At 48.8% G+C, this 15,135-nt stretch overlaps 2 protein-coding genes across 7 annotated transcripts in view; one reads left to right on the forward strand and one right to left on the reverse strand.

The window, feature by feature from the left end:
• The window catches only part of METTL23 (methyltransferase like 23), a 41,454-nt gene that overhangs the window by 25,064 nt on the left and 1,255 nt on the right, over nucleotides 1-15,135 (forward strand). Inside the window, exons 1-2 of one of the 4 annotated variants that reach the window (XM_045525776.1) lie at nucleotides 10,691-10,882; nucleotides 13,595-13,699. In XM_045525776.1, the coding sequence (XP_045381732.1) occupies nucleotides 13,616-13,699 (84 nt within the window). In that variant the 5' untranslated portion in view covers nucleotides 10,691-10,882; nucleotides 13,595-13,615. Of the gene's footprint in view, nucleotides 1-10,690; nucleotides 10,883-11,821; nucleotides 12,336-13,594; nucleotides 13,700-15,135 lie in introns of those variants that run through there. The other 3 variants (XM_045525774.1, XM_045525775.1, XM_045525778.1) reach the window with 3 other exon arrangements.
• Nucleotides 5,556-11,429, reverse strand: JMJD6 (jumonji domain containing 6, arginine demethylase and lysine hydroxylase). Of its 3 annotated transcripts, none has more exons than XM_045525770.1 (6): nucleotides 10,993-11,429; nucleotides 10,087-10,475; nucleotides 9,311-9,597; nucleotides 8,346-8,481; nucleotides 6,863-7,001; nucleotides 5,556-5,967 (listed from the first exon to the last, which is right to left on the reverse strand). In XM_045525770.1, the coding sequence occupies exons 1-6, from the start codon at nucleotides 11,119-11,121 to the stop codon at nucleotides 5,836-5,838; spliced, it is 1,212 nt and encodes a 403-aa protein (XP_045381726.1). In that variant the 5' UTR covers nucleotides 11,122-11,429; the 3' UTR covers nucleotides 5,556-5,835. The 3 variants fall into 3 exon arrangements, with proteins under 3 accessions (XP_045381726.1, XP_045381727.1, XP_045381728.1); XM_045525771.1 differs by lacking the exon at nucleotides 5,556-5,967 and adding an exon at nucleotides 7,806-7,899 and having other exon boundaries at nucleotides 6,894-7,001; nucleotides 10,993-11,311; XM_045525772.1 differs by lacking the exon at nucleotides 5,556-5,967 and adding an exon at nucleotides 7,806-7,894 and having other exon boundaries at nucleotides 6,919-7,001; nucleotides 10,993-11,311.

Raw genomic sequence — 15,135 nt, forward strand, 5'->3', positions numbered from 1 at the left:
GGCCGCCGAGTGCCGGCCAGCCCGGACCCCGAGGGAGCCCGCCGCGCCCGCCGCCGCGCCCCGCCCCGGGGCGGAGTCCCCGCTGCGCCCCGCCCCGGCCCCTCGGTCGGGGAGTGACTCACGGGCGGGGCGGCGGGTGGGGACGAGAGCCCTGACCCCTTGGGACCGCAGGAGGCCGACCCCCGCCTGGCCCGGGCAGGCCTGACGCTTTGGGGCACAATTGAACTATCTGAGCCTAGACTCGGTTTGAAAACCAGTTTGAAACACTAACTACTCAGGCGCCCTTAGGTTGTCATCTCTCCGCATCATTTTAGCCCAGCCCTGAAGTTCCCCTTAGCGCTTTTTGGAAACCATTAGCTGGGGAATGCTGAGGCAAGTACACCCGAAGGTTCACGGAAACTGCGGCACAGATTGCCTTGCAAGACAGCGAAAACAATTCATAAAGCCCGATTACGTTCGGCCGTTGCCATTTCCATAAACAGGTCAATAGCTTTTATTCCTTCCGGTTGCCTTAATGCATTTTCGCAGAGGACATCTCCAGATCCCGCGGGAGGGGGGCGGTGGTGAATGCCCGCTCGGCCTCGCGGGCAGCCTTCAGCCCGGCCTCACCTTAGCTGGCTGCCCCCACCCCCAGGACCCATGTCTGTAATTCAGCTCCAGGCCCTTTGGGTCAACACTGTTTCCCCAACTGCCTTTTCTTCTTTGCACAATTAGGGAATGCATGCAGGGTGGGAGGGTGGAATAAGGGAAAGGCAGGCTGCTGTTTCTATTTCTCCAGATCCTTCCAAGGCTCTGCTGCTGAACTGTGTATGTTTGAGATAAATACATTGTAACCAAAAGCATATTCCCTACCACTCCCCACCCACCTATTTAGTTATTTTAAATAAATACAGGGTGGGCAAAGTTTGTCAGGTACCATGCCAAGCATAGGCCTAATGCTAAGAAAAACAGGGTTCCAGTTTTTGCTTAGGATGCATTTAATATATTTTGAGGAAAATTACAGTGCCCGAGCCCATCTCTGATGTCATCCTAGACGGGAGTGCTTCTTTTTGATAACAGGGAGATACACGCAGGCTCTCCAGCTTCCTCATGAGCTTGTTGTGACGACTAGGATTCCCAGCAACAGGAAAAGCTTTAATAACCCCGCTGCATCACATGTTAAGTGGGGGGTGGGGGGGCAACACCTGTCTTTCTGGTGGTGGTTGATGAAAAAGGGCCTCAAACTATAAAATGTGGAATAGGGTTTATCTATAGGCTACTGGCTGTTGACCAGCGTGTGACGTCCTGCCAGCATTGGGCCTTATTTTTGTTCCCATCCCCATTGTTTTAAAGTACATTTTTAAAAGGTCTTGTTCTGCTGACAAAATACATTCTATTGAGTTTCAAATGAATAAGAATGAAAAGAAACAAAGACAAAACCATGCGAAAAACACAACTCCAAATCAAGTTGCTTTATTTAAAATGAACAAATTTCATCCAAGTGAAAGTTAAAAATACCAATCCAATGGCAGACCCACCCCACAGCTAGACATACGCAGAATGGACCCAGAACTGGGAGACTGCTCTGAGTTCTATTTGACAACCACAGGAGGTATGAGTGCTCAGAAGACAGTCCCAGTTCTGTCCTGTCCAGTCACCGTGGAGACAGCAGGCCAGGGCTAGCTCTCCTCCAGGGAGATTCAGTGGAGGCTAGATAAGTCAAGTTTTCAACTAACAATGAGACAAAGTTGAGAGCCACCACCTAGGGACACACATTCACCTAGTTTTACTGTACACAATGTAACATCAATGTCACATCTTGACAAAAGCAAGGGGTGGAGGAGTACAGAACAAACCAGACTCTACCTTGAGCCCATGGGCATTATCAGCACACATATCAGAACAGTTTATTTGTGGAAATACTACACACAATCTAAAGGAACTAGCTGCGGAGTCCTTACATGCTGCCTCCTGGACAGCACTTTCTACACTTATGCAAAACTCCTGTTCTATCTCATACTGTGTCTAAAGTCCTAAATCTAAGGCTGAGACTCTAGTAAGTTTGTAAAGCACCTGCACCAGCAACTTCCCACTGATTCTTAAATACCTAAGTCATGTACTAATTTACATACACAGCTAAGTTGATTATGTTCCTTCATGAAGCTCTAATAAACCTGCAGTTCGTCAGGTCTGTACGTCTTTCTGGTTGTGGAAACGCATGTCCCTGTTTACAGTGGCTCTCCCCTCAAGGCGTCACCCCAAACATCCCAGCACTGCAACTGCAGAGGCACCTCGTGCAGCACTCACTCTGCAGGCTGATGGAGAGGCCTCACTCCCAAAGACCCAGGGCCCTCCTGATGTCCTTCCTGAGTCCCCCACTCACGTCTCTCCCACCCTTCTCCTATCTGAAGTTTCTGGTGTAAGATCCCTTCTCCCAGGACCCAGCTCTTTGGTTTTAGGATGTGCTGTCCTCTTGGAGAATAATACCTAAAGAGTCTGATGCTGTAACCTTCACTTTACCACTTCACCATTGTTGACACCACTCAAAGGAGCAGCTCGTGCCAGGCAGGAGGAAGGGTTACCTGCTGGACAAGTGGACCTACCCTCTCCGCTCACCAGGCCACCATCCACTCCTTCCACTCATACGGCTTCCCCACCTCCTTCCTGTTTGCTTCCACACGGAGTGCCTGGCTGACACAGTGACAGCAAGTGTGTGTAGGGGGTACAGCCAGAACAGATAAGGCATGTTCCACTGTTATTTATGGGGTGGCAAGAGCCAAACAGTAGCGTATAATTTGTCCTGTCCAGCGGCTTTGAGGAGAGATGGCTCTGGCCTGTCAGATGGGCTAGATCCCTTACTTCTGGGTACTGTTTATCAAACAGGAATCACGTTTTGCATCTAAGAAGGAAAAGTGGGTGCCCAACCTTCAAAATTCCAATTTCTCCTCCACTGTCCAGGCCACCGGCAATGTATCCCACCACGCCCCCTGGTGGCAACGAGCCTCTCTGGGCTATTCTCTGTTTTAAACTGAAGTAGAGAGGAGCAGCTGGTAGGCAATTGAGAGGAAGGTAAAGGAAAGAGGTCAAGGGTGACCGCCTGGTAGCAGTACTGGGAAAAAGGAAACAGCTTTTTGAAGATGGCAAGGAAACTCTTTTAAAAACAGAAGGAGGAACACCATTCAGATATTACTAGCAAGAGAGTACACTGTACACACACCAGAATACATACTGGGCTCACCACAAAACCAGAGGGAGCCCGAGAGAGGGAGGAGGCACAGCAGCACTCCCAGGCAGGCAGAGCAAGGGGCGCTGCCCTGAGGAGGCTGCAGAAGTTCTCCCACCAGCCCAGCCACACATTTGGGGTGGCATTTGGGTTGGATGCAGAAAATTGAACTAAGACAAAATAGAGAACCAGCCTCCTAGAGTAAAGCTATACAACCCAGCGCCAGGAAATGACCAGGCTGTGTTACTGACACTCCATCCCAGACAGTGCTTTGGACTGGGCGTGGCCATTGACAATCTCCCCCTTATTTCTTATTTACATTTAGTTGAATTTACGGACAGAGTAAGGCAAGCAGGTGAATCAAGAAGAGACAGAACCTGCTGGTCAATCCCCAAATATTCATACCAGAGTTACTTAGAAGTATCATCAGAGTCCGAAGACTTCTTAGAAGTGCCATCTCTGAATTTACTCCCTGTGTGTAACACAAGCCCCCCACTTAGCGTCTGCAGGCCAGACAAGCGGGGAATGCCAATCACAAGGTACCTTACAAAGTGAGTGCTGCGTTCGGATTGTGCGGTGGGAAGAATGGAGCCAGTCTGCTAGAGCTTGGTCCCATTCACAATTTAAATTCTGTGGTAGGAACACATTAAACACCTTTCCCACTCTGCAGGTAAACAAAAAACCTCCAGGACCTCCTCCACCCCCAAATAAACCACACAAAAATAACCCTGACAGTTCATGGCCTCCCTGATTGTGGGGAGAAGATAAATAATCCTAAGACAGGACAGAGCAGTGGGTGACAGTGCTGGGTCACTGCCACAGAGTGCGTTTGTGGACTAAGGGTGACACACAGGAAGGTGGCACTTACAGTACTTCTGACGCGTCACAGGTTCACACACAGATCAAAGTCCTCTCACCACTCTGGGTCTCTGCTTGTTGCCGGCTCTGTGGACAGCGGGAGCTCCTTACCAACATCAGCGAGGTAACAGATACAACAAGATGTTGAAAGGATCAGTCCCTCCAGCCTCGTGGTCCACCGCCATGGCTTTCAGTGAGACAGCACAGGACCTTCTTACCCAACATCACGTTAGCGCCAGTGTTTCACTGAGCTGGCCAGGCTTTTAAACTTCTTGATAATCTATTCTTAGTAAGCAGAAAAACAGCATTTGACCGAAGATAGGAGCTCGGAGCAGGGAAGGAATATCCAAATTCAAAGAAGACAGAGAAGGTGGGAGCAGAAGACGTGAGAACTGAGTTGGGCGGCTGTCACCAGCTTACGCTGAAGCCACCTCAGGGAGAGTCTCTTTATTTGCTCAGGGGTGAGCCCGGCCTCCACAAGTGTCCCTAATCCTGCCAAGGAAAGTACAACTGCCTGTAATGAACATGTCGACAGCATAGCTGGGTGCAAAGCTACAAGGCAATGTTAAAACAGGACCCCCAGGACCCCCATGCAGAAGTAATGGCAGGGCTTTCTCTAAAAACTTTTTCTTATAAATTACACAGTGACACATCAAGCATAGATACAGATCTATAATAATAGAAACAACTGAAAAAGGCAAGAAGAGAATTCTACGTATGGCTGTGAAGAGGACAACCAAGGTTTAGAAATGCATATTCTAGTCTAATAAATTCACTTGAATAACACACCTAATTTCCCCATAGAATTCCAGATAGACCACAGAGGACAGAGAAAAGAGGACAGAAAGGAACGTGGGTCCTGGGCTTTCGTAACGCATTTAAGAAAACACTCAGCTACTCAGAGATAGAAGAATAGAATAGGAACATCACCTGCAGTAGTCAAGCACTTCAGACACTTAGAATCCTATGACTTCAGTATTTCGCTATTTTCCTCTAGCCTCTCCTCTTCCCACTTCAACTAGCACATCCGATAAAGACATCTGGGATTTAAAGACCCGAGATGCACGCGCAGAGTAAATAAACTTCATCATGAGCCTGTTACATGCCCAGGAAGAGGGCAGGTGCTTGCAAAGAGATCATCTTACTGATTTTTAAGTTTTAACTTCTTTAGATCCACTCTTGCTTCAAAAAGCAAAAACACAGCAAAACATGGAGACATGATTGAGATTTTATAAAAACGTGTAGATCTTCGCTGTCTGATTTGGCCTGAGCACTCAAAGCAGCAATGGCAAACTAAGAGAAAGAGCAACAGGCCATGCCTCAGCTTCTTCACAAGATGCTGGTGACTTTCCCAACAGTCCCCGCCCCGCCTACTGGTGTTCTGCTTCACTGTGGTGAATACGCACTGCTGGAGTAACTGCTCCCCCCAGGCTACCACGGGGAGGGGAGCAATAAGGGAGGTTCTGGTATTCTCAAAGGAAGAAAATTTCAAAGATAAAATGGATTCAATTTTTATTAAATACCGTAAAGGGTTTTCTTGGCACCATTCACATACTCTTGCCTTTATGCATAAAACAAGCCAGGTTTGTCTGCATTGGCAGCAGAGACAGCTACCGGAGCAAACGCTAAGTGAATGGATTCAGGTTCCAAGGGCGTCCTCATTCTCTGGCTTCTGTCAGCCCTCCCCTTGTCTGCAGGAGCCACTGGGCTGCCCTCCCTGGGTCCGGCCCCTGGCTGCAAGCATGTCCTCCTACACAGACAACAGCCGTGCTTGGTCACCTGGAGGAGCTGCGCTCTTTGCTCACACAGTCGTCCTGGGAGGTGGTGTCCCCGTTGCCCACCATGCTGCACGTCCTCCTCTTCTTCCTGCGGTGCATTGTCCCGTCACCTTCAGACCCAGACTCACACTGGACACAGGGAAGACAAAGCAAGAATTCAGCCAGGATGCAACCCATTTCCTCATTAAACAAACCTCTGACCTCATGGGACAGCACAAATATTGTTCACTTTCTCCCAGAAGCAAAGCAGTCATTTATGCCAATTCCACAATATAGTTTCAATAGCCACTTCCTTGGATGTTTCTGGTTTCCTAAGAATTTCAACTCCCCTCACATGCCAAGTGTCCCTCCATTATTCTCTAATGGAAAGGCTATTTGTTTGAAATCAAGACACCCACTCTAAAAACATTTTATAGTTAGCATCCTAAAATTGCATTATGAAATTTCACTCTACTCACACAGAGATTGACGCATGAAAGTAAATAGGTCTAGCACCGAACATTCGTAAAACCCCACTCCCACTTGAGAAAAGACTAAATCAGTACATTATATGAAGTTAAGAGACAGAAATTTCATCTGCTAAGGGCGCAGGGCCCTCTTCTTGCCAGTGTTAATGCCAGCTTTAAGCAGGTCACTGGATTTACTGAGTTTCCAGGCTTATCATTTACAATCCACACAGAAAATTCTTCCTACGGGCTTTGGCTTTGAGGTCAGAGGATGCGAGTCTGAATCCTGACACTGCGGTTGGCTAGCTGTGACCTTGGGCTGTTTACTTAACTAAATCCTCAAATACCCCTGGATACCGCTGGAGGCTATTTTAACAACACACAAACACGTGTGGATTTGTAAAATGGGCAAAATTCGCCACTCAGCAGGAACGGTGGCAACTGTGGTCCTTGGCAGAAAGTGAGAAAATGTTCACATCCCCCTCCTTCCTGGATGGAGAGGGAGAGCCATGGCGGTTCTGACTGGGTGACAGGAGCCTGGAGGACCCATGGGCAGGGAAGAGCAGGCAGGGCCTCACCTCGGAGTCTGAGTCTGACGAGCTGGAGCTGGAGGAGCTGGAGGAGTCGCTGGAGCTGTCGGAGGCGATCCCCGTGGACTCCTGAAGGTCAACCGAGTCTGCCAGGGCTGCCAGCTCAGGGTGCTCTTGCTTCAGGATCCTGGGAGGCAAGAAATGTCGTTCTTAGTGAGGTGATAGGCAGCAAGACCCATACATGATGAATCACACACACAAGTGTTTCTAAAAGACCTGTATCTCTCAGAAACACCTAGAACACCAGGTGTATCAAGTCAGAATGGGTACTGTATAATGGTGAGGACACATAAACCCCAAGCCTGGGCACAAAAACCCCACTATGCTGCCCATATTTTTTTGCAAAGAACACTCTACACTAGCTCCACGCAATGACTACCACCTGCACAGATGAGCCAGCCGACTGCCAACACGTGAGGTAACGGTTCCTCGCGTTAGTCTTTTTCCCTTGGGAGAAAAGTTTTTCCTTTTCCTTTTCCTAGTTTTGCTCCCCCTGAACCTTTTCTAGCTGATTTAAAAACAAACAAACAAACAAACAAACAAACAAAACCTTTCCTTTCCACAGCACAGCACGTAATAATCAGAGTTGGGTTTGGTTAGATTCTAACTGTAAGAGTAGGAACAATTAAGTAAGAAATACAAGGTATCAAATAACAGAGACAGTCCCCCTTCACGTGGAAGATAAAACTGACCTGGACTTTAAGAGCGGCCCTCCCCTTCAGGAACCTAACCTGGCATCCACTGAAACCACTGACAAAAGACCTGCTGTATGGTCAGGTCTCGGAGTGACCAAACTAGCACGCAGCGGCCTACAGGGCGGGGTAAGTGGGCCTCAGATGCCCGAGAGTCCAGGGAGAACAGAAGCCACCACCCTTGCTGGCCCTCTCAGCAGGGAGGCTGAGCACTGAACAAGCCAGAATCCCTCTCTTACCCCGAGAGCTGGTCCCTCCAGGTCAGGGTTGGGACACAGTGGCACGGGGTGGCTGAGGGTGGCTTGCACTGCCGCTGCCCGTGCTGTATCTGTTCTGTGGATAAACAGAGGAGCTAAGTCTCCAGGGCAGTCACCTCACTCACAAGAACTGAAGGTAATAAGTTCAAATGGGAATAATACTTCTGGGTAAGAAAAATAACCCAAATAAAACCCAAACAAAATAGCTTCTTTTGCTAGTGCTAGCTTTGAAAAAGAAACAAAAAACAAAACAAAATGAGAAACAATCCCAATTATGACATTTTGACTGAGTGGCTTTGATCAAACATGCAGAGTCTTACCCTGCCACCTCGAGGCTGGCAAACATCCTGAGATCTAGCCCTGACCTCGGACCATCTCTCCTCTACCCACTAGGTTTGGCAGCCCCAGGTTTTCCCAGACCTCTCTAAAATCAACACAGGGTATTGCAGTACTGGACTCTTTCAATTTTATCTCCAGGGTAGGAACTGAAACAAAGTAAAAGAAAAATAAAAAGGCTCTCACCTATACCATTTCCTTGATAACTTTGGTCTCCCTCTTACCGTCTTGTGCCATACAACAGGGAAGTTGGTGCTACTGGCAAAATTCTGGGTGATGGCAATAGTAGTGTCAAGATTGAGGACAACGTGCCACCAGCCTCCTGAAATGCAACAAATAAACAGTTAAACATGGTTTGGTCCTATATACAATCTGTGTGTGGCACAAACTCCAGCAATTGGGGATGCCTATCCCTAAGGGTGAGCCTCAGAAAGACATGAATACAGAACAGGAAAAGTTCCTCCTGATCCAGGGATTGCCAATGACTCGATTGTGTAAGTTTTACTGGAGCATAGCCATGCCCATCCATTTATGTACAGCACAGGGCTGCCTTCCTGCTACAAGGGCAGAGTTAATTAGTTGTGACAGAGACTGTCTGGCTCATGGTGCCTAGGATATTTACTCGCTGGCCTTCTACAGAAAAAGTTCATTGATCCTTGTTAATCCAAAGCTGTGACCAAAATTTAAAGGCAGAAAGCTGTTCAGCTTCTAGAAGGAGGTTTTTATTTACCTACTTTAAATATCCTCACAACCGTATGTTTAACCTACCAGAGCGTGATTGTCTGGTGTTAGGACTGCCTGCCTCCTGGCTCTAAATCGATGATATTTCCCCACTCAACCCAGCCAGCGCTACAGTGTATCAGAAACCCAATTTATAGAAACATGCAAAGACACTGAGTAATTAGTAGAAATAAAGATAAGTAAGATCTTTACATACAGTTTATCAACAGTTTTAGTGACATGAAATGTGGACAACAGCTCCCCCAGCACTTGAGGGTACAGCTACAAATTGCTGTCAGAGGTGGGGACCAGTTAGTTAATTTACCAGGCAGCATGCAATGGGATTTTTTTGACTCACTCTCTATATAGCTCTGCTCCAAATGACAAAATACTGAAACCAAAGAATGTACTTTCTTCCAGTTCATCTATACCTGGCACAAAGACAGTCTCTCCTGGTTTTTGTAAGATTTCCAGGGGTTTGAATTCAGGTGGCCAGGTTGGAAGCTGTGTCCGGGGATAAATCACATTAAACCAGGTAATAGCTTCATCCTGCTGGTTCCCTCCTTCTTCCCGTGTCACCTTGATGAGCTCCCTGGGAGTGCTTGTCGGGAACAGGCACCAGCGTTTGTGGCCCTGAACCAAGGCATTCCAGGCACTGGTTCCCAGAGGGTCGATGTGAATCCCAGTTCCAGAGCGTGGTGGCCCCATCACAAACCACCTACAGGACAGAAACATCCAAGATGCGAAGTGCAGTTTAGTTATACATACAGATACAACACAAAATACGAAGTTTTTAATTTTATGTATCATATCATGTTTATTTCAGAGACTATACAAATTCCGGTACACAGAAACACTGAATTATGTACGGACTGATGACTAACAGGAAAAAAAGGTCGCTGATGTGGTTTACTGCTAGACTTTAACTATTGAAACTTCCCTCATAGATCGGTGGTTCAACTTTAGTTGCACAATCAAATTGCCTGGAGAACTTTCAGAAATTCTGACACCCAGGGGGCACCCCAAATCAGTTAATCAGAGTCTCTCCCATTAGGACCCAGGCAGACATCAGAAGTCCCCTAAGTGAGTTCAATGTGCAGCCAAGGAAGAACCACTCACTGTTTTGAAAAAAGAACAGCTCACTGAACTCTGCTCACAAATGCCTTGTAGGTAAGATTTTTAACTACTTAGCTGCAGGATACTTTACCTGTAAGGGGGCCTGCGTTTCTCCCCTGCGTACTGGAAAAGGTCATCAGTAAAAAACTTGGGCACCTTGTAGTCTTCCAAAAGTTTTCTTCTTTTGGGGTGTTCACCATAGCTGCTGTCAAAGATGTAAAGGGGGCTGTCATCTCGAGTGCTCTCCATGTACTCGATGTAGTATTTCATCTTCATCTTCACTGAGTAGCCATCGTTATCCTCACCACACTTGAACTTCTGGTTCCGGTATTTCCTTTTTAGGCGCTCCAGAGTCCATTTCTCCTGCGCAGACCAGCCGTCCTGGGCATTCAGCAAAACCACGGGCTTGTAAGGCCTTTCATACCGCTCCACAAATTCTTCCACAGACAGCTGTAAAGCATCTGCCCTTTCCACGTTATCCTGAGGAAATCAGAAAAGACCTGTCCAGTTAAAAAAAAAAAAAGTCCGGTGGCAGATAAGGGTGTCCCCCAGGGCCAATTAGCAATGACATACTTAAGGAGTCAGATTCTTGTTCTGGCTCCTCCCGGGGAGGAGGAGCGGGAGGGAAAACCCTGCGTGGCCGTGGGCACGTCGCACCCTGAGCCACCCTATTAGGGAAGGGGACTTCGTATCTCCCACTCGCGAGGCTTGAGTCAGGTCCCCTAGGGCCTCGCCGCCCAAAGGGCTCAGGAGCGGTCAGCTTTCTAATTGAGGGTACCAAAGGCGTGGACTCTAGTCACCCGGGCAGGTGGCGGCTGCCAGCAAGGGAAGACGGGGGCCCGCCCTGGAATCTGCGCCTTGGGCACCCGGAGCTCCGTGCGGTGCAGGTGAGCCTCGCTCGGCGCCGGGATCGGGGACGAAGGCAGCCCCGGGCAAGGTGCGCAGCTGCCGGAGGTGCCGACGCCCGACCCCGCGACCCCCGCCCGTCCCCGCTCACCGCCACGGCCGCTGGGCTCAGCGAGAAGCTCTCGTAGTAGTTGTGCCGCGTCCAGTCCAGCGAGTCCTTGAGCTCCGGCCGCGCACTCCGCTTGGCCTCGCGGATCCGCTTCTTACTCTTGTGGTTCATCCTGCAGGGTCACCAGCTGGTTCCGCGGCGACCTCGGCACAGCTCGCTTCCTGCCACTAACGCGCCCCCGCCCAGGCCCCCTTAGGCGGCTGCGACACCAAAACGCCCTTCGCTCGGGCCTGGCGCCTTTAAAGTCGCCTTCCAGAAAATTCATTCCCCAGCCACCTCCCGAGCCTCGGGTTGGGCATGCGGCGGCTGTCTTCCCCGCCCCCGCGCCTCTCGCGGTCCACCATTGGCCTGGGCGCCTCCGGGGCCCGCCCTCACACACGCCGGGCCGCCGCCATGTTGGGAAGGTCACGCCTGCCGCCGCGCCGGCCCGCCCCGCGAGCTTCCGGCGTGCCCGCGACTTCCGGCCGCGTGCCGCGTCCGCCGCCGAGCTTGTCTTCTGTGTGAAGCTTTTTCGCAAGTTGGAGCTTGCTTTGCTTGTTGCGCTGCCGGCGGAGCTGCGCTTTCCCCTTTTTGCCGTCGGACGGCGGCGGCGGCTCCCAGCCGGCCCGGGAGTTCCCGCGCGAGCAGTCTGGCAGCTCGGAGCCCTCCACGGCCCCCTGCCCGCCCGGGGCCCGCCGACGCCCCTGCGGGCGAGCGTGGCTTCCGAGGGCATGCGGCCGGGGCCCAGCGCTTTCGGTTCTGGGAGGAGCCGGGCCCCGGAGCCCAGGGGGCCGTGCTGGAGGTCCACGTCCCGCAGGTGCGTGCAGCTGCACCCGCCGGGACGCGCCCTTCTGGCCCCCCGGTGCGGAGGCGCCTGAGGGCAGGAGCCCGCCTGGCTGGTGTGGGGATGGCGGGGAGGGACCCTCAGCTGGGCCGCTTCCCCCTCTCCCTCCGCTTTAGGGAGGCCCTCGGAGCAAAAAGGTTTGGTATGAAGCCCTTGGGCAGATTGAATGTCTTACAGTAAGAAATTTGGGGACCCTGCCAGATGGGGGGCATCTCCACATCGTGTATTTCCTGCCAGGAAAGTGGCACCCTGACCCCTAATATTTCCTTTGATTTTGTTGAAGGGCTTCCTAATTCATCTTTCTCTCCCTTTTGTGTAACTTCTGGGACTAAAGACAGCCACCTCAGTGCCCAAATAAAGTTTCTTGGCTTGGCACTTGCTTCTTTCTTTGAGCTCCAACAGGTCCCTCAAAACTCTCAATAATCGTACCTTACACGGGTTCGGTTTTTCAAGGCACTTTCATGTTGCAGTGTTTCATTTGATTTTAACGGCAGCCTGTGAGGTAGGTATTAGTAATCCGATGTTAAAGATGAAGAAATAGTTTGAGAGAAGTTTAAAGGCTGGAGTGGAACCCATTTCTGGTAGCCTCCACACGGCTTCATGTTAAAATACCCTGTTGGATTTTTGCCTAACTTTAGGGGGTGAAGATATTCCCTATGAGAATAGAGACCTTTTTACATCCAACTGCGCTATTGTATCTTCTGATCAGAAATCCTTCATTGGCTCCCTGTTGTACTCTTGCGTAAAATCCAGCGGGGGGGCGGGTGTTGGGCTCTTCTTGCTGTGTCCTTAAAGAACAGTGCCTCGCATATTTTAGGCAGTAATAGTTCTGAGTGGATTGAATGAGTTTGGATCTCAAGTTCCTTTATCTTTTATACTTTAACCTCTTCAGCCTCCTTTTCTGCCACCTCACCCTTTCTACCTACCTGGCTCTGCTCCAGAGGACAGAAAGAATTGTACTTTGGCAGTTTAATTGTTAACTTGGGTGCTTTGTGTCTGGCACTACTAAGTTGCTTGCATTGAATTTTCCTAATCATCTGTTGAGACAGTATTTCACAGTTGAGGAAACTGAAGCACTGTCAAGTAACTTTTATAAGGTTGCACAGCTAGTAGGTCTAGAAGTTTGAACCCCTGCAGGCTCATTCCAGAGGCATGAGTTATACTACCTTGATCTCCCTAAATACCATGCTTTCATGATTTCAGTCCTTTCTAAAGGCTTTGTATGCTGCCTGCCTTCCTAATTCAGGATTCAGCTGCACTCATACCTCTAGGATGTCTTCCTAGGACCACACTACTTCACATTAGCATCAAATCATACTTGTGCTTAAAACCCTCCAATATCTTACTAGAGTAAAATCCAAACTTTATTTTCTGCCTTATTTCTGATCTCTACTTGCACTGCACAAGGATGCGTATGCCTCCAGCTCCCATGCCTGCCTCCCGTCAACCCCCTCCCTACTCTATGCTCTGGTCCAGCATTTGCTTATTTGTTGCCTCTCTACACGCAGGGTATATGCTCCACGAGAGCTACATCCTCAGTCTAAGAATGGTCCCTGATACTCAGGTATTGGACAATGCTTACTGAATGACTGAATGCTGTGAAGAGTGGTTATTACATGGCTTTGCAGTTTTATATCCCCACAGGTTGTAAACTGGAGAGCAGGACTCATTGGCAGTGCCCGACACTCAGTAGTTATATAAATAAATTTTCCAGTTTCCAGCAGATGTATTACTTATGGCATAGAAAAAAATTCTTTTCAGGTCCTGCATCTCCAATATGGAATGTATGTTTGGCCCTGCGCTGTGGTCCTGGCCCAGTACCTGTGGTTCCACAGAAGATCTCTGCCGGGCAAGGCTGTCTTAGAGGTACAGGCGCCCCTGAAGTTTCCAAATTCCTAGGTTTTCAGCTGTTAAGTCTACATGCTTGTCAATAGCTTTTGTTAAATATTTTTGAATTGGATTGATATGTAAGTTTTGTGAGTTCAAAATGTTTTTTATACTCTTAAACTGGGTTAGAAAAAAAAAAGTAATCCTAGCATTCTGGGAGGCCCAGGCAGGAGGATTGCTTGAGGCCAGGAGTTCGAGACCAACCTCAGCAAGAACGAGACCCCCCATCGCTACAAAAAAATAGAAAAAATGAGCTGGGCATAGTAGTGCATGGCTGTAGTCCCAGCTACTCTGGCGGCTGAGGCAGGAGAATTGCTTAAGTTTGAGATTGCAGTGAGCTATGATGACGCCACTGCCCCCTAGCCTGCCTGACAGATCAAGACTCGTCAAAAAAAAAAAAAAAAAAAAAAAAAGTGACAGACCAAAGGTGACCCACAAAGCCTAAAATATTTACTCTCTGGCCCTTTACAATTCACTGACCCCTAGAAATGAGTCCCTTGGACTGACATTCATAGCCCTGGCAGCAGTCTTGTCTTTTAGAGATCTTTTCTTTTAAAGATAGAGGTTCTCACTGTCCCTCAGGCTGCAGTGTAGTAGAACAATCATAGCTCACCGCAGCCTCAAATTTCTGTGCTCAATCGATTCTCCTGCCCCAGCCTCTGGAGTATTTGAAAGTACAGATGTGTATCACCACAACCAGCTAATTTTTCCTTATTTTTTGTAAAGATGAGGTCTCTCTACGTTGCCCAGTCTGGTCTTTAACTCTTGGACTCAAGCGATTCTCCCACCCCCTCCTCCCAAAGTGTTAGGATTACTGGTGAGCCACCACACCCAACCTTCAGGGCCTTTTTGTGAGAGCACTAATCCCATTCATGATGGTTCTGCCCCGTTGATCCAATTGCTTTCCAAAGGCCCTCCCATCATATTGGTGACTGTTGACGTACCCCTACCACATAGCATAGCCTTCTGTTTTGGGAAATGTTATTGACTCAAGACTAAAGGCTTGGAAAAGTAAATTTGGCCACGTTTGCAGAAATGCTCTTGCTATGCTTAAGCCTAAATGCTAAATAGACAAATCAAAAGCTTAAGAATTATCTGACTCTTGCAAAGCCATTTAAATGAAATGAAGGGTAGGATTTGGCATGCACTTCTGGCCCAAAGTAGTCATAATTGCTAGGCATTCAGAAGATTATCTCTATGCCCATCCCCAAACTTTAAGATGGAAAGCTTGTGTTCTGTATTAACATGTATGAAGGCATTCCTTAGTATGTTTATAAACTGTCTTGCCACTTTAAGGCCCAACTGGAAAAATCTTTAATACCCATATTGTAGTCAGTTTTGGTTACAAAAAGAGCAACTATAGAGCATGCTAGTAAACTGAAAACCATGGCAGAGTAAACATCCCAAAACAGCTC

This window comes from Lemur catta, chromosome 15, assembly GCF_020740605.2.
Source record: "Lemur catta isolate mLemCat1 chromosome 15, mLemCat1.pri, whole genome shotgun sequence".
Lineage (NCBI taxonomy): Eukaryota > Metazoa > Chordata > Mammalia > Primates > Lemuridae > Lemur > Lemur catta.

What these genes read in the sequence shown, in the direction of transcription:
- JMJD6 (XM_045525770.1), bottom strand. Translation starts at nt 11,121, where the DNA reads ATGAACCACAAGAGTAAGAAGCGGATCCGCGAGGCCAAGCGGAGTGCG. An exon ending in AGAGACTGTCTTTGTGCCAG is followed by an intron (nt 8,482 to 9,310) that starts GTATAGATGAAC and finishes GTTGCATTTCAG; the next exon opens with GAGGCTGGTGGCACGTTGTC. An exon ending in CGTCAGACTCAGACTCCGAG is followed by an intron (nt 5,968 to 6,862) that starts GTGAGGCCCTGC and finishes CCCTGTGTCCAG; the next exon opens with TGTGAGTCTGGGTCTGAAGG.